Below are 18,057 nucleotides of genomic sequence, written 5' to 3'. Positions count from 1 at the left end.
CATACAGGAAGCAAAGTACACAAGGTGTTCACTTCAACAAGGACGAACAAAACACAAGCATGGAGCACAATCCATCACCGTGCATAACATCAACAACATGAAATACTTTATTAAAGTTCTGCTAATATTAAGAAAAGTTTACCCTGCGACACTTCACACCAGAGGGCTTTATTCCTCCCCCATAAGACAAGAAAAAATTCCACTCCAGTCTCGTACTATAGAAAAGGCAACAAACCACAACCTTCTCCTTGATTTCAAGTAAACACAGCTCAGAGGAGCTGGCAGGTTTGTTATGTTATTAATGGAAGTTGCAATAGGACTCTTACAAAAGCATCTTCAGTGTGATCTTTCAACAAGAATCCTCTGAAACCGGTTGTGATTTCCAGCGCTGCTCTGTTCATAGACCCACCTATAAATGGTGATTGAGCATCATTATAGATTTCATTTTTAGGGGTACGATTCAGGGAATTAGTATGAGCATTCAATTATACTCAATAAGAAGTAATCAAGCCTCCAGAATGTAGGGCAATCATTCACCTCTAATTGAGTTTATGATTTACCAAAATATTGCTGCCATAAAAAAGGAACCTTCTGTTTACTGTGTATTTGAAGGATAGTTGGAGATGTTAAAAATGGGGGCAACGAATCTCCAGTGTTGTAAAACACGGATATATTATAAAACATAACTGTTTGAATCATTAACATAGACCCCCATAGTGTGTTTGGTGTTTCACTGTGATTGGCTTTAAAATCTATGCATAAAATCTATATTTACAAGCATCATGCCAGTCTGGTTAAAACAACAACAGCGACAAAAAACAGCAGAAAAATAAGACACCTTCAGCCAGTCTTATAAATCAGCTCCTGTTCAAGATGCCGAACAGCATTCAAAAAAAGAATGGGTTTACATCAACACTAACCTTACTGAAGACAATGGGGTCTATTCAAACGATCGAAACATTGGAGGATTTAAACAGTGTTTCAATAATGCTTCATCTACCAAGGTGATGAAGAGCACACACCCTACACTGCATGCTGCACACTTTCCTTACTGCATGTTATTAATGAAAGATGAATTGTGTTTAGAGGAAATTTGGTTTATTGAGGTCAGTAGAAATATGAAAAAAAAGAAATACCACCATGATTTCAGTGATTTAAACGATGGTGGCATTTACAGCGGCCATGGATGAGAGCCACTGAACTGATCCCAAGGTCTGATAAGAAACTCATTACTTACATGGGAATCCTATACGTTTCCCAGCCCAGATTAAAATGTGCCTTCCTCACATTCGAATATCTGTACTTTTTGTAATTTAAAAACAAAACGCAATGATAAAACAGAGCACAGCAATACATTTAAATCTCTACTGTAGCGATATCAACCTAATCCTAGTTCTTCATAAAGAGGCACTTGCGTGTTAATGCCAGCACTGTGGTTGTAGCATGGTAGGCTTCTTATTGAACACAGAGAAGAACCCTGCATGTGGAACTTGAACTGACACACATTATTTCATTTGTTTTCCTTGAGACCCATAACTTTCCCCTTCAACTGCGTACAGCACACCAGAATATAACAATAAGAATAATAATTAAAAAAAACAAAACATTGCTTCTCTAACAGTAACATACATTTCTGAAAACAAACTCTTGAGAGAATAAAGGCAAATGTTCTTGGAAAGGTGTCCACTTGAAAATGCACACAGATCTACACAGCCTTCCCTGAAAGAGCATCCCTGCAGGCCGTTGAGCAGAGAGTTCTTTAATTAAAACAATCATCCAGTGTTTCAAGCAACAGTCAGATATTCAAATAAAGCATCTGCAGAGGCTGGAAGGCTGGTACTCCTGGTTCAGCCTCTGGTATATTGCATGACTTCCTTGTGTCCATCTATTACCAGCCAATCCCACACACAAAAACAGAAATCTGCGGACTGCGAGTTATCAATTCTATACTTCCTAACTCAAGGCTACTTAATACAGCAGTCTTTATTTTATCAGTGCTTGGAGCTACCCAGTCACCTGCCACCTTCTCAGTGCAATCATTTAGATCGGAAACAACACTCCGATTGCACAGCAGCTTGAGCCGTTGCAGGATTTACTATGAGCTCTGAACTGTGGTTAGAAGACATACAGGCAACTTGCCTGCAATTATCCAGAGTATCACGTTCAGGCCAATGGGTTCATTCCTTTGTGAAGAACATGCTGTTACTACTGGATTTGCACCAAGAACAAAAAGAAAGGGTCCTATATCAACACCCTTAACAGCAGCGGTCTCTTGCCGTTTGGATCATTAAAGCACGGCCCTTAGCAGGAATCGCGCATGACGCCATCCCAAGCTTATCTAATTAAGCGTAATGTATTGTAAACCTGCAACTGCTCAGGCTAATATGCAACGGGAGCTCTTTTATCCCTGCTAGATCTGTGAGACTTTTTAATTGCACAATAGCAAAGAGACGTCCGCAGTCCAATTTCTAGTATACATAAAAGCAATGCTTTTGTAACTTAAAAAAAAGCCCAAATATGCACACAGGGCCTCCTAGAGTTTTTTTTTTTTTTTTTTAGTAGGCGACACTTTGAACTAAATAAGGCACACGACACTGCATAAACTACAACCTCCACTCTCTTCCAGCTAGAGCTGCCTATAGGCACAATGCATTTGCTTTCTTCTTTTTAATGCAAGAAACCAGTCTGAGACCTTCAGAAACTGAGACCACAGCAGCTCCAGGATGACCCTTAGATTCCTGTCGCTGGTGTTGGAAACACGGTGTTCTGTGATGTCAGCTAGTCTCCTTTACATTCACAAGCGGGAGCTTTGGGAGGTGACAGGGTAAAGTCTAGGAGTTAATGACACAACGTAATTGCTCTTGAGACGAAGGCAGGATGAAGATAAAAAGGGATCCAAGTGTCCTGGTGGGAGGCCAGAGGTCAGGCTTTGTAGTCCAGCTCAGCGTTCATTTTGGTGTACATCACGTAGATCGCGTCGATGGTGGGCGTGAAGTTGATGAGAAACTGGCGGATCTTCTCCAGACAATCCTCTTCCTTGACTTCCCGTCCCTTGGACAGCGCCTTCAGGAAATCAGACTTGTAGGGGGCAGCATAGAGAGCTGCCTGCAATGGGAGGCGTGACAGACAGGGTGAGGCACATTACAATTATCAGTAACATGAAGAAGTTGGTCTCTATGATCTACATCGATAGTGCTGTTCCTAGACCTCTTCTAACAAATGTCAGTATAAAGTGTAAAGCTTTTTTCTTTTACCAATTTGGGAAACAGACCTAGTAGGTCATCATGAAGCAAAGACATTTTATCCCCAATATGGTTCTCTGGAATGGAAATGTTATATATGTGTGTGTGTGTACATATGTACGACTTGTTCCTGGGGAAAATTGATTCATTTTTAAATGAGATCCTATCTGGCCTTGGCTTTACTTACATGGAAGATCTTTTGCACCAGCCAGCCGTGGTATTTCTTCAGTGCCAATTCGTAGGCTTTAGTGGCGTTGACCCGGATGAGATTGGGGTTGGCTTCGTCCCTCTCCCCGTCCGCGATGCTCTGCAGCAGGACCTGGATAAACTTCAGACCCCTGACCCGGAGAAAACAAGCAGATCAGTCTCTTTAATGTTCATGTTGGGGACATAGAGAGGAAACACTTGCTTACATGTTCACATCTGCTTGTGTATGACGTGAAACCATGTTCAGCGTACAAGCGTGAGGCTTTACATTTATACTGGAAAATGTTAGACTGCTATGTAATGGAAGGCGCTGCTTCCCCCCATGATCCTTACCTTTTCAGCCACATTAATGCTAGCGTAGCTCCGACTTTGGGCCACTGAGTTCCGTGCATCTCCTTCTCTGCCTCCAGGATCTGCTGTAGAGTTTTAAACTTAGTGGGGTTTGTGTCGTAAACTGCTTTGATTTTCTGCAGGACAAAATAAACGAATAAATAAATAAATACATTTTATTCTGAAATAATTGGTAGATAAATAATATGATTTAAGAAATAAGGATCACTTACGGTAATATTACCCACTATATCTGATTTGATTGGTGAAAAAACTGCGGATCCCAGACAATCTGAGGAGAAAAGAAAAGAAAACATCAATATCTGAAAGTAACATACATATCTCCCACAAAGGAAATAATTAGACAAATTCGCGTTAGCTGCCACTGACACATTCATGTGTTTATTTTTTATTTTTTATATTAAACCTGACCCATTTAGAAACATGCATATGTATCCAATGTTTCAGATTATCTTGTTAAAATGTACTCAAGTTGTTGGGATAACATTCCTGGAGGTATTAGACAGATGTAGGACATGGCAATGACTTTATGGTAAGAGTGGCCATAAAATAGTGATGCATAGTATTCATAACCAAGTTATACATGACTTCCATTCAGGCTAGAAACGCTGTCTTACTTAAGTTATGAAACAATAACACTTTATATTCCCCTTCAGAAATCACGTGTACATGTTGGACTGGAGCAAAAAGCATCCATCTCTGAAGCCACAAGTCTGTTCACCTTGAACCCTGAACTGCTTCAGCACCCTGGACCACCTATTCCCTTTCTACCCATCAATAATTCAGCCCTCAAAGCACAAAAGATTTGTCAGGATAATGGCACGCCATGCATTATTGAAGGCTGTTTCTGGCACACTGCTTGGCATGAGGCTGCCCTTTTTGTTATGCCCAGTGCAGCATGGCCGTGCACCGACACTGTGCCCAACGGCAATCCAAGTCACCGAAGAGGCTCAGAAGCATTCCAAACCAGCAGTGACACTCACTCCCATCCGCCTCAGCTGTATTGGAGCCACCAGAAACTCCCATTGCTGTAAATAACAGGAAACCTCCTTGGAGGAGAGTCTGCGCACAGTAGGTATCAACTGCAGCGAGGGGACACTGAGCTGGCTCCAGACAGAGGCACCCTGAGAGCCGTGGGCAGTGGAGACTGTAGCCCCATGCGGAGGAAAGCTCTGGTTCCTTTATTGTACAGTAGTGAACTAATGAAAGCACAGCGTGTACAGTATTGTATGATCAGTACGTCTCTGGTTACAAAAGGTTCCATTCGACCCCCCCACCCCTCTTGTTCGGAGAAAGAATGAGATTTCCTGAATGCTCTCTCTTTATCTCAGCTGTTTCTTTGTTCTCAACAAACATAATAAAGCCTTCCCCCCCCCCCCCTTTTTTAATTGAATGCATTTTAACACTGCATTGTTATTCTGTCTTGTTCTGGATGCCTCAATGTTTTAGCCCTCTTTCTAGTTTGATTTGATAAATTTTTCTCCTGCGTGACCCTCCTTCTTTCTTTCTGCAAAATGCAACACATCTAATTCACAATGGCAGCAGCAACAAATCTAGTTTCAATTAGGCAGCAGCTCACATCATAAAACTCAGTGCACACAATAAACAATATCAGGCCATTTGTTATAAGAGAGCCTCCAAACAAGACAACTCTCGGGACCTTAAAAGTAGCGCATTAATATTGTAAAGAGGACAGACTAATATGTGTCTTTGAGCCAAGAACTTCTTAAAGGGCTTCACGCTGCTTTATTAGTACCACAAAATGCAATACAAAGAACTTACTGAAGTGACTGAGATGCCAATGAATGGGTACAGCAACCCAATACTGTACTAATCAATTTTCTAAAAGTAAATTGAGGGCAGGAAATTAAATTATGTATGCAATAGGTCCAGTTGTTGCTTGCCACAGAAATACGATACAAAAGATTAACCATGATGGCCCACAATTGCTTCTGCAAATTTAAGTGTGAGCATAGATCATGCATTAGATGTAATTCTACACAATTTAGATATCCGATTTGATGTGGCATTAGGATGCTTAAATTAAAAGGGAGATAGCTATAGTGGTCTGGGAAAGATATTTGCACTTAACGCTACATTAGTTTATACAAATCTGGAGGAAGACATGTATACAAAGTGTTAAACAAAAGAGGATTGATGGAATTCCATCGCCACATTTCACAGCTCCTTCCTAAAGCAAGGACTGTCCAGCTGCCCTGCCTGGTCCAAGGGTTGTTTCTGTACAAAAAAAACACACCACAAGATTCAAAACAGGATAAGGATAAGCAGCAGCGTTTATGGAATGTTGCAATTCTTTGAAAAAGAATCCCACACAAGAAGCTAAGTTATACAAACCACAATGATCCAGTCCAAAGGTTTGAGGGATTTGAGCAATAGCTTGTGATGCACAGCAAATGTTATCATGTGGGACTTTTTTTTCTGTACAACAGTTTTTTTGTTTTTTTTTATGTTACTGTACTTTCTGCAGATCTGTGATCTTTTGCATTTGTGGAAAGTCAGGTTTACAAGCCAGACTGTAATCTGTAGAGGTCAGTGGCTTTTAATTGACTGGAAACATTTTTTTTAGGCTGGTTTAATGGGTTAGATGAGAAGGTATCACAAATAATTTATGACACAGATTTGTAACACTAATGGAAACTGCCAGGACCACAGCGGCTGTACCCGGAGAGTTCACAGATCAATCACAGAATATATTGTAGGTATACCGGCCTGCCCTATCGATTTCAAACACACAATGCAATCCAAAGAGAGATAAGGTACCATGCACTGTAGTTTGTAGTGGAAAAATAAGGCCCTCTGAAATAAAGTCTACAAAATAATGAAGATAATCCACATACCACCTCAATATTTAATTGGGGGTTTCCATTCCTCTCCAATTTCAATGATACTTTGTTGTAGGATCTCAGTGCTTGAAACTTGTGCTACAACTTTCCTTTTTAGACACTTGGTAAGGAAGGGAGAGTCAAATGGGAAAGCCTGAAAAACAGGTCTATGCAGGAGAACATCGCTGGCATTATCATGGTTAACACACTTCTTTAAACAGAAAGCACATTATTACCTGCGCTAGTCTTTTCTTTAATACATTGGCAAAAGAACAACCTTTTAAAAAAAAAAAAAAAAAATACATTCTTGTACAGCATTAGTTGAATGGGCCTTTATAAAAATAAAATAAATAACACCCAATATCACATCTCTGGAATTTAAAGAGGACAACAACTTGTTACATCGAATTATGCAATATTTAACATCTTCCTCGAAATCTAAACCACAATTAGTTACTAGAAATGATTTCTTTTTCTAAATGGAATGTAATAATGTGTGATAAAAATGTAAACCCCCTGAATGGAAGTATCAGACCCTACCCTGCATCTGTCTGATCACACCACCACCACTTAAATCATGGCCTTTTGTGAGCTCAGCTCACAACTTGAATTCAATAGACATGATCGCTCAACCCCCATTCAGCACTGTATGAGGCACTGTTTGGTACAATTGTATTTACTGATTACATGTGAAGTGGAGACACAAATGCAAACAGTGTAGCCCATGCCACATGCCACCTTGTGAGGTAAAGTATAGAGCCCAACTGCTTTTGCTGTTACAGTACAGGAAATTAGGGAGATCCTGCAATGAAGAGACGCTATGGGAATATACATTTGAGCACACTGCATGCAACACTGAAGCAAAACCTGTTTTATATACAGTGAAATCAAAATTCTAATTCTGCCTGTAGTCACAGTAGTGATCATCAGTCCAGTCAGATCGCACTTTGGTCAGGACTGGGTTTGGAGACTGGTGGAATACAGGCATAAGGAATTGGTGTTGCTTGTTTGGTAGGGAAATCTATTAGTTTATCTAATATTTAACTTAAAAAAATAAAATAGCCCTAAAGTGAGGGCAGGTTTACTTGCAGTTAGCTACTTCATTAAACCACCACTTGATATTTTACAAATGGAAGGTCTAGCATGAAGTGGATTACCCTGGGTGTGTACTACATCACCAGACAGTAATGTTATCAAGTTGTTAATGTTATAAGTTTGATAATGTTATCAAAACCAGTAACAGTGAAGCAGGCGTCTGAAGTAAAGATTGTCTGTGGGTTTAGCTGGCAGGAGGCTCAACAGGCATCAAACACCCACACACAACGGCACTGAAGTACTGAGGAATACTGTGGAAGACAACCCATTTTCACCCAATCATTTGCTATGCTGGAATCCTTAGAAGAAACATATTTGTTTTATCCATAATGTTGTCGATTTCAAAATGTTATGTAATAGAACCACTGTCGTAAATAACGATATGTTTGGTATTATTATTAATCTTTATTAATAGAATGCAATGACTAATCCCCGCTCAGATTCTTGTATTGTGCAATTAAAAATGTGCCTTACCCGAGCAGGTAAGAAAGGATAAAGGACAGGCCAATTGCTAACTGACTAAATGTGCATTATGTAATGAGTCACAACGCTTTAGGAGAGACACTGAAGACTCTTCACTTGCAGCTCCCTTAACAAACACTAGTATGCAGTGGGATCATTGGTTAGGAAATGGGTTAGCTGTAAAAGCACACTAACTAAACAACATCAGTGTATGTCTTTGGGAATGTTTGAAGGGTCAAATACATTGCATGTGGATTTCAGCCTGTCTGAAATATTTTCAAAATCAACGCAGAGTCTTATCAAATGAAAGGCACATTTCTACTGCTACCTTTAGGAAAGGGAAAACAGCTCTCCCATTAGGCTGCAGTAAGTGCCACTAGGGCATTATGAGAGTAACAACACAGAATATAATTAGACAAGCAACAGAGATCCCAAGCATCAGCTGGAATGGCTTTGTTACGAGTCTGACATTGACACTGAACTTACACACAGAAAAGTACGACAACACAGTCTGCCACAACTTTGAAAGATAAGTAAACACAGCAACATGAATCATGATACAGATCTGTAAAGTGTGGTGCTAGTGATTTCACGAAATGACACAAAGCAAGGAAAATTCAAACTCCAAATTTTGTAAAACAGATGAAGATAGATTTAATTAACTAAACACTCATCGTAGTGACTGCTTTGTAATCCCCCTCCCCAGCATGCATTGTTATTCTTTACAATAGCAAGGAAACAATATAGTAAGTCTTAACACCTTCACATTTAAACTATTACAATGTGTAAAAAACTTTAACGGAGAAATGAAATGCCAGGCAGGTAAGTCGGTCCGCAGAGGTACATGAAGAAACTTACCAAAGAATGGCGGAATGTGAGACACCGACTCCAGGAACGATCTCGTATCCACTTGTTTGTCAGCCGGAAGCTGCTTAAACTGGTGCTCCATCAAAATAGCCATGGTTGACAGACTTATGGGGGAGGGGGGGGACGTTAACGAATTTTGTTAAACTTAAAAAAACAAAAATAAACAAAACAAACCCGGAACCCGGTGAAGTTTCTCAACTACCGCAGACGCGAGACACTGAAGCTACTGGCAGCTCCGAGGACCGCACAGCGAGCTAGATCCAGCAGGTGGAATTACACAGTCAGCCTATCAAAAAAAAGGAGGTGGGAGATAGTCTGCCAATGAAAAAAAACAGAAACTGTCTTTCAGTAACCTACCTAGCAACAGCATGATGTAGGTTTTCATTATTCATTAACCGCTGTAAAAAGAGTCCCCTTTTAAAGGAAATATGACATAATAATTGACCTGTGCTGACTAGTATGTAACATATGCTATTTCTAACTTTTAGTTGTGATATGTTGCAGTTTAATCCCTGTTAAAAACGGGTATTAAAGCTGGGTGTTTAGAACGCATATTTACTGGTACTGTATGGGTAAACCCCACCCACATGCTAATAGGAATTTGATTTACCGGTATTTAAGAATGACAAAAATCTATTTTTAAATTAACTTATTTTTTAGGCCAACATAGTCACACAAGCTACGATCTACAATCAGCATTAATGTTTCTTAAACCAGCATTGCCAACACTAGTCATTGTTGAAAAAAAATTTAAAAAAACTCAAAACAGCAGCTTAAACCCTCCGATTCCCATCATAGCCTTTTTAATTCTCCTGTATATAATGTTGCTATGAAGTTCTTGCTGTATCATCATGCCACCACGCTATAATCAGTTTACACTGCAGACAGTACCTTTTCTGTTTTGCTTTTAGAACATGCCTTGAAAATGTAGAAACTCGCTTGCAAATCAAATCGCTCAAGCCAGTGAAGGTTTCTGCAGGCACTAAAGCAGAACAGTAATAATACAGCGTTGCCCAAAGCAGAATTATAAACGATAAAAGGGTCAACATTTATTTTCATGTATTTATACCTTATTTACCCCTTTTGATAATCTGACTAGACACTCAAGGCCCAATTAGTGAACATTGTCTGTTCGTCATGAAACATTCATGTGCTATCCATTATTGATGCAAGCGGGCAGGCAATGACATTGAATGCGGCAGGTTCAAATCTTTCTCTGGTGACTCCAGTCAACGTCGAGGCTGCATTTGCTATTCTGACTGATCGTAATGAGGTTTAATAGCGCAATTACAAATAATACAAATAAAAAACGACATGTCTTAATGCTCGGGTCTGTTAAACATTACTTATAAAATCTGTTAATAGCCACTAATCTCTGCAGTACTTTCCCCGTGCGGATACTGTTATTTGACTGTGCTTTATCGTGATACGTTTTTTACAATGCATTCATTATTTGTGATTTGCCATAGTTTCCTGGTCATTTTCTTTTACACTTTCACTAACATTTTGCTAATTTTGCATACATGTTTTTCATACAAAAAAACCCAGCCACATATGCAAAATCACGTTATACTGAAACTACAAGAGATAAGAAAAAACGAGAAAAATCTGCTCAAAATGTCTTGGCCACACCCTGACCCTACTACAAATAATAAAAAATAATTAAAAAAAAAAAAAAAATCTGTGAATCATCTGAACTAAACAAGTTGGTATTTTGACCTTTGTACGTGTTCGTACTGTAACCAGGAAGTTAATCTGGTTACCAGGCAAAACAGGAAGCTGCTCGCAGGAACTGTCATTAACAGAAAACGAAAACGGTTGTTGAAGAACTGTGCGTCGGGAAGAGTTTCAAGAAACAACGGTAAAAATCCACAACAAACAGCAATACGTGAGTGTGTACATTCTTGTGCGTTGTTATTGTGGTTCACAAATGAAGACTGTATATGCTCAGTTACAGAGCACTCGTATTAAACAGCTGCTGCAAATATATTATTATTTGTTTATTTAGCAGACGCCTTTATCCAAGGCGACTTACAGAGACTAGGGTGTGTGAACTATGCATCAGCTGCAGAGTCACTTACAATTACGTCTCACCCGAAAGACGGAGCACAAGGAGGTTAAGTGACTTGCTCAGGGTCACACAATGAGTCAGTGGCTGAGGTGGGATTTGAACCGGGGACTTCCTGGTTACAAGCCCCTTTCTTTAACCACTGGACCACACATCCTCCTGCATATATACTGTAGTCTTAGTTGCTGGTGCACTTAATCTGAGATTCCTGCTTAACTATGCACAGTTTGATTTTGAAAGTTGCAAAACAATGATGCTTTAACAGTAACCCTATGTCTTACACGGTGAGTTCAGGTTGAGGAGAGATGGCACTGCCCACACTGTCCTCACGCTGGGCAGGCCGTGCACGCTGTCTGGAGAAGCAAATTGTCAGGCAGCGGGAGCAGGAGGCTCTCTGGAGGCAGAAATGGGAGCTGCACCAGCAGTATTTCAAACAGCACGACGTGCGCAGCAGCAAGCAGGCACAGTGGAGCTCCACGGCGTCCTACCAGCAAAGGTGATCCATTTCACACAGCACCCATACAGAATACAATCAAATCTTCATTGTACAGTTTTGCATAACCCTACAGATTTAAAAAAAAAATGTTGCTTCAGCTGAGTCGAATGAAACCTGCTGAATAATGCTACGTGAACATATTGAATTACATACCGCTTTGTAGTTTTTCATAGACTTAACGAAAAACTGATACATTTTAAAATGTGACATTTAGAAATACTGTACTACTATTATGGATTACGGTGGGCTTTTGCAATATCATTTTGTAGTTTATTTGAATACACGGTGTTAAATAAAAGATCAAAATGGTGTTCATATAGTTTGCTATGCATTTTGTGTTTGGCTGCTGTTAACCACTGCACAAACAATTCCTCATTCACACTGACTGACATCTAGCAATGCCGGACCTTAAAAGGATTCCTTACATTTCCCTCAGTGAAAAACTATGGATGAAAGACGAGAAAAAAAAAAACCTCCTCAATTGATCTGAATATAAATTGAAATAAGATAGCAGGGCAACTTGAAAGTGACACATGTTTCCTGGAGGATTGTAATTGCTTAAAAAAAAAAAGCAGCAGGAACCATCAATCTTTTTTTATATATATTATTAAAAAATAAATGTAACTATTTTGTGACTGTTTTAATACAACCCCCTGTCCCTGCTGTCAGCATGTCTGCGTACCACCAGGATAGGCTGAAGGAGGAGAAGAGGCGGAGCCTTGAGCTGCGCAGGGACCGCCTCCGGGCCCTCCTCCAGGAAGAGCGTGACCTGCTGGAGGCGGAGCTCCAAGACAGAGCCCCCAACAGGGACAGCCTGGTCAGAGAGCTGGAGGAGAGGAAGGAAGGGCTGAAATCAGCCAGGGAAGAGCGCAGGAAGAGGGTAAAGACACTGCCGTTGAGCAGGTGTCTGCCTGGCTTCTCTTTACAGCTTCAGGACTGTGATCACATACGGTCTTTATGTGATCAATATTGTACATATCTGTAAATTAAAATATCAAGAGGTAAAATGATAAAGCCTGATCCATCAAAAAGGTGTTCAATACTTGAGGTGTTAAAAGATAGCGTGGTTACCACTGCACTTACTCGTCCAGACTTACATTTCTGACGTTTCAGTTCAGATACATTACCGGCTCGAAGCGGCACAATGCAGTCACAGCAGAATTGTAATTAATACTGCACTGAAACTAATGAATACTAATAAATACTGCATGTACGGTTTCTATGTTAGTTGGTAAACTGAAAGAAATAACTTAGGACCAGCATGGCACAGTGATGCATAGTGATAAAATATTTGATTTCTGTTCACAGTTTGCTGAAGAGTCGCTGCAGGAGCACTGGAAAAAGAACAATCCAGAGCTACGGCAGGTACTGTAAGCAATAAAACTGCTTTACAGAATTCTGCACGTGTACAGTGGACCTGTGTTCTGAATGTTTTTCTCTGCAGGATATTTCAATATTGTCGTCTATATTGGTGTCTGCACAGTCATGATATTTAGAATGGGGGTGGGGTAGGAGAAAGGGTTTAAATATGTTAATATTTGTTCATTTGGGATTCAATGTATAGGATCGCATGCTGTTAAAATTAGAACTCCAGTACTGACTGATCCTGAAATGAACGCGTGCTGATGTCATTGTTCCATGACTAAATGTGAACCTGACCTCAGGATTGTATCCTACCCCCACAGAGCTGTGTCTTTCATTTGAGAGGAGTGCTTTGAGTTTTCTAAATTAATTGGCTTCCCTAAAAGAGCTAAGTCACTATTATGGGAACTCTTAAGTCACATTTGTTAACTGTCTTTTTAGATTTGCATAGAGGAAGAACAGCCATCCTCTCCCTTAAAACATTACTGTTTTCCTGTTCCAGAGATAACACCTGTGTGAATTCACTTTGCAGGTTGAATCTTCCTTACACAAAAACCATGTGGTGAGCAAATGGGGATCCCAGATCACTGAAAAGAAGCAGGTATGAACAATTTAGCCCCCCAAAATGTATAAATGTCTTTGCTCCAAAGGCTATGAGGTAAATGTGACTTTTGGTCACACCAATCAATGCCTAGCTAAGGTGGCTGGACTCATGCTCTTTTCACACGTTATCCCACGTTTCACAACTGAAATGCAAGCTCCCTGTGATAACCGGGCTACAGCTTTTCAGAAGTCGAGTGAGTGCTAGCATGATAACATTTCTCAAACTGTGTATTAGGTGTCAAAAGAGGATACCCACTTCTTTAGCGTTGCAGTTTAACTTCATTAATAAAGATCACTGGCATTCTAGCAAAGAAAACCAGGGTTGTAAACTATACATCTGTATTCTGTAGTTGGTTCATAAATATGATCAAGTATCAGTTAGGGTGGTTTACAACACTGCTTTTATTTCCCAGATGGAGGAAAAGGCTCAGGAGGAGAAGAGAAGGTTTGAGAATGAGTACGAAAGGGCTCGGACAGAAGCGATGGAGAGAATGAAGCAGGATGAGGAGAGGAGGAAGCAGGAGGAGAAGGAGAGAGTTGAGATACTCCAGCAGCAGATGGAGGAGTTGAGACTGCGGGAGCTGGAGGTACGCACGGGTGCGCCACTCCAGGCCTCGGAGTCTCCGATTCACCAGTTGTTGTTTGGGATTTGTTAAATACTTCTTCATTGCATTTGTATTGTTGTCTGATACAGGACGATTATCATCTAAAGACTATTTAAAGCCTCAGAGGCTTTTGTGAGCGCTTGCTTTTATATGCATTGGAAAACATGGGGTTAAAATTCCTTAGTTCATGTGCTATATCCAACAAGTAGATGACATGGTGGATTCAGGAACTCACAAAAGGAATCTGGCAAGTTCCCAGATTTTAATGAATAGTCTGGAGGTGGTAAACAGAGTTCCTTTTCCAGTGATATTCATGTCTCAGACTCAAATCAAACTAATTTCTTTCACTTTAGTTTCCCAGAACTATTAATAAACCAGAGGGGAAAAATTCAGTGCACCAACATATTTATAATGTACTTTACTGTATTAAATAACTGGAAGTCTGAGGGTTCGTGTGCTGACATAGGAGGCGGCTGTGCTTTCAGACAAAGAAGCTGAGGAAGGAGCAGGAGATTCTGCTTCAGCAGCGCTGGGAGATGGAAGAGCTGGAGGAGGAGAGGAAGAAGCTGGAGGAGCGGAGGAAGAAATCTGAGCTGGGGTACGGCAAGAGGGGAATAAGAGAGGGCAGGATAAATGGGAGAGGGAGACGGGTAGAGGGATGAGACAGAAGGGTGGAGGGAGGAGCACAGGGAGAAGGATGAATGAGAGAAAGGAAAGGATGGAGGAGAGAGACCTGCTTGTGAAAAAATGTAATTCATTGAGAAACCAGATGTTCTAAAGTTATAAACTAGATGAAATAGATGGGTAAGGGTCAGCCTGTACAGATTTTTTTATTTTTTTATTTTTTATCTTATAGACGTTTTTTGACCCGTCAGTACCGAGCCCAGCTGCGGAGACGAGCACAACAGGTCCAGCAGGAGCTGGTAAGTGGACTGGTTCAGTTTAAACTCTAGACAAGATGGAACACCTGACTGCCAGGCTGACAAAGTTTACACAGTCCTTAGTATCACAAGCAAGATGTCTGTCTGTCTATATATCTCTTTATCTTTTGTTTTTAATATAAGACTTTGGGGTTGGGCGTGTAGAGGAGCAGCAGGCTGGTCTGGTTTGTGAATGTGATTTCCGTCTGTGCTCAGGAGGCAGACCGGCAGATCCTGGAGGCTCTGCTGGAGCAGGAGGGGGTGGAGCAGCAGCTGAACAGTGAGCGCAGGGAGCGGGCCGTCGCTGACGCAGCCTGGATGAAGGATGTGATCGAGGAGCAGCTGCAGCTGGAGAGGGAGAGGGAGGCAGAGTTCGATACCATCTACAGGTTAGCACAACTTTCAGTGTTACAGAAGTCCTAAGTTGTCTCAAATTAAAATTGCCTAACTCCATTACCACGGCTATTCTGCAGTATAACATTTTGTTTTAATATGATGCAGTTGTTTGGGTACCTTTTCATTCTTAGCATTTGGTTACCATTTATATATATATATATATATATATATATATATATATATTTGTCTCAAAATACTTTCAACTTTAGCTGGGTAAACCGTATAACTTGGAAAATAAGTTCTTCATATTAAGTTCTTCATGGTTTCCTACCTGGTTTAATGCATTGATTGATTTTGAATACTCTTAGGTGGTAGTTGTGTGAGACTAGCCGTGTGAGTCTAACACGTGTGTGTGTGTCACAGGGAGGAAGCCCAGCGCATGTGGGAGAAGCGAGAGGCTGAGTGGGAGAAAGAGAGAAGGGCCAGGGAGCGACTCATGCAAGAGGTAAGCGCTTTTCCAATCCACTGATGATAATGCTCATAAAATAATTCTGATATTTATTTTAAGTTAGAAACAGTTAATGCTTTATCACCAAGAGCGGTCGTAAAAAAAATAAAGCAATCACAAAAGTAAATCAACAGCCTTTTTGCCAATCTTAATATTAAGTGATACATTGTAAACAATAATCCATTGCTTTTAAACCTAAAGTAGTTGGGTCATTGAAATGTTGAAATAGATTGTCTTTGCATCTGTGCAGTAGTGCATTAAATAGCAGTGTAGTTCTGTGAAGCACTCGCTAAAGTTGGAGGTCTCTCTGCAGGTGCTCCTTGGAAGGCAGCAACAGCTTGAACAGCAGATGAAGGAGAATCGCCAAGCCCAAGAGGAGTCTCTCCAGAGGCGTGAGGAGCTGATCAAAGAGCTGGAGCTGGAAAAGCAGAAGACACACCGCGAGAGAGAGGAGGAGGGAGAGCTGAGGACGGCTCGCAAACAAGAGATCGCTGCACAGGTGCACACCCGGAGGGGGTGGGGGAATGACTCTGGACCATTTTACATAGGATACCCCTATTGAGATGGCCCATGTTGTTTACATTTATATTACTGATCCTTTTGCATCTATTTACGACATATCCAGTGTATCTCCCTGCATCAACACATTGTGCAAGCTAATCCATATAAATATTTAGCAGGCTTTGAAGATTGAAGCCATCTTATTGTTGCTTGCAGCAGAGAGTGAGATTGAGTGTATTAACGTTCATTTTTTGGGGGGAACAGATTTCAGAACGGAGGAGGCAGGAGTGGGCAGCTCTGCGCAGGAGAGTCGAGGAGGAAGAGGAGGAGAGAGAGGCTGAGAGGTACCACGAGGAGCAGCAGAAACAGGAGGCAGAGAGGATGACCCAGCGTGGATACCAGGAGAAGGTAGGGATCTCTGAAACGGATTGCACACAGCTGGGCTGCATTTATTTCACTTTTTTATAGCAGCTAAATTTCCATTCATTCTAATCGAGACTGTTATCTGAAGTCTTGTTCAGTTAGAACGATCCAAACAAATCTGGCATTTGTGAAAGATCTAAGGGTGCAGTTGGTGATGGAATGGTATCTGACATGAACAGTCATCCGTCTGTTTGTTTTAGGTTCACAATCGCCGAAGAACAGCATGGACATGAGGGCAAAATGGGCTGAGCACTACGAATCCAGGATGTGAAGGAAAAGGCTGATGAATGTTCGCATATAGTAAAGCTTGATTTGTATGTGATAAAGCTTTATAATTGTATTAAGCGTTAAATGATCTCAAAGACTAGTCATTTTTAGGAAGCATTAATTTGTATATAAATAGATTACAATTTTAAAAGGGGTAATACTGATGTGAACCTGCTGCTTCCCAGGAGTTTGGCTTTGGAAATAATGAAATCGGGTACTAAACCCATGGTGTTGGAACTGATTTGAAGGGAGTGGATCTTTTATTTCTGATAAGTTTATGTCTATACAGTGATTAGGAAATGGTGTTTTATTTAGGTGAAATATAACTGCATCTAGCACCGCATCAGCCTGATATTTAAGGAATGACCCGAGCCTGCTCCAGCTAGCAGCCTGGCTCATGGAGACAATGTGCTGTATTGGAATCATTTGGACTGGCTACATTAGGAAGTGGCTGAACCTGCCCATCTCCTAGCGGGATGACAAGGTGCTGCTTTAGAAATAACCTGGACTTGCTTAGCTATAGCATTTGATACCATGTGAAGCTGTCATTGAAAAGATAGCAGCCTGTCACCCAAATATATTATTTCTCCACTCCTGTGAGAACTTTGTTTAAGTGATTGTTACAGTCCTGTTTAACAATAACTGTATTCTCTTAAGTATGTAGTTTTTATTAATTTTTTTTTTAAATAGCTTCAAGATTTTTATAGTATGGTGTTATTTTCTAACAAATAAAAAAAGTTTTATCTAGCAAGTGTTAGTGTTTTTCTCAGTTACAAATAATTTTGCTCAATTTAGTTGTGTACTAAAAAAGGGAAAATAATTACAGTAAATATATTTAGGTCATTCCATCAAAAATCAGACTACTGGCAGGCCCAAGACTTCTGTCTAATGGACCCATCTA

The 18,057-nt window shown here is 40.5% G+C and overlaps 2 protein-coding genes across 4 annotated transcripts; one reads left to right on the top strand and one right to left on the bottom strand.

Annotated features, from left to right (window-relative positions):
- Nucleotides 1-74: 74 nt before the first annotated feature.
- Nucleotides 75-10,091, bottom strand: LOC117427801 (glycolipid transfer protein). Of its 2 annotated transcripts, XM_058994382.1 has the most exons (6): nt 9,959-10,091; nt 9,059-9,382; nt 4,013-4,071; nt 3,783-3,916; nt 3,430-3,580; nt 75-3,105 (listed from the first exon to the last, which is right to left on the bottom strand). In XM_058994382.1, the coding sequence occupies exons 2-6, from the start codon at nt 9,159-9,161 to the stop codon at nt 2,923-2,925; spliced, it is 630 nt and encodes a 209-aa protein (XP_058850365.1). In that variant the 5' UTR covers nt 9,162-9,382; nt 9,959-10,091; the 3' UTR covers nt 75-2,922. The 2 variants fall into 2 exon arrangements, with proteins under 2 accessions (XP_058850365.1, XP_058850364.1); XM_058994381.1 differs by lacking the exon at nt 9,959-10,091 and having other exon boundaries at nt 9,059-9,813.
- A 722-nt stretch (nt 10,092-10,813) lies between these two features.
- LOC117426793 (trichoplein keratin filament-binding protein-like) lies at nt 10,814-17,903 on the top strand. Of its 2 annotated transcripts, none has more exons than XM_034044800.3 (13): nt 10,814-10,928; nt 11,430-11,631; nt 12,301-12,511; nt 12,940-12,996; nt 13,526-13,594; nt 14,010-14,183; nt 14,687-14,799; nt 15,058-15,124; nt 15,338-15,510; nt 15,881-15,962; nt 16,279-16,464; nt 16,731-16,874; nt 17,090-17,903. In XM_034044800.3, exons 2-13 carry the CDS (start codon nt 11,441-11,443, stop codon nt 17,120-17,122), a joined length of 1,500 nt encoding a protein of 499 aa, XP_033900691.3. In that variant the 5' UTR covers nt 10,814-10,928; nt 11,430-11,440; the 3' UTR covers nt 17,123-17,903. The 2 variants fall into 2 exon arrangements, with proteins under 2 accessions (XP_033900691.3, XP_033900690.3); XM_034044799.3 differs by having other exon boundaries at nt 10,814-10,955.
- The last annotated feature ends 154 nt before the right edge of the window (nt 17,904-18,057 follow it).

The sequence above is a fragment of the Acipenser ruthenus genome, chromosome 21 (genome assembly GCF_902713425.1).
Source record: "Acipenser ruthenus chromosome 21, fAciRut3.2 maternal haplotype, whole genome shotgun sequence".
Classification (NCBI taxonomy): Eukaryota; Metazoa; Chordata; class Actinopteri; order Acipenseriformes; family Acipenseridae; genus Acipenser; species Acipenser ruthenus.
The sequence above is the reverse complement of the archived record's forward strand: the minus strand, read 5'-3'. Positions and strand labels throughout refer to the sequence as shown.

Excerpts from the sequence above, each read along its gene's own strand:
- LOC117427801 (XM_058994382.1), bottom strand. The coding sequence starts at position 9,161 with ATGGCTATTTTGATGGAGCACCAGTTTAAGCAGCTTCCGGCTGACAAA. Across the intron at positions 4,072-9,058 it reads TCACATTCCGCCATTCTTTG|ATTGTCTGGGATCCGCAGTT; the intron begins GTAAGTTTCTTC and ends TTTTCTCCTCAG. Across the intron at positions 3,106-3,429 it reads TGGTGCAAAAGATCTTCCAT|GCAGCTCTCTATGCTGCCCC; the intron begins GTAAGTAAAGCC and ends CTCCCATTGCAG.
- LOC117426793 (XM_034044800.3), top strand. The coding sequence starts at position 11,441 with ATGGCACTGCCCACACTGTCCTCACGCTGGGCAGGCCGTGCACGCTGT. Across the intron at positions 13,595-14,009 it reads AGATCACTGAAAAGAAGCAG|ATGGAGGAAAAGGCTCAGGA; the intron begins GTATGAACAATT and ends TTTATTTCCCAG. Across the intron at positions 16,875-17,089 it reads AGCGTGGATACCAGGAGAAG|GTTCACAATCGCCGAAGAAC; the intron begins GTAGGGATCTCT and ends TGTTTGTTTTAG.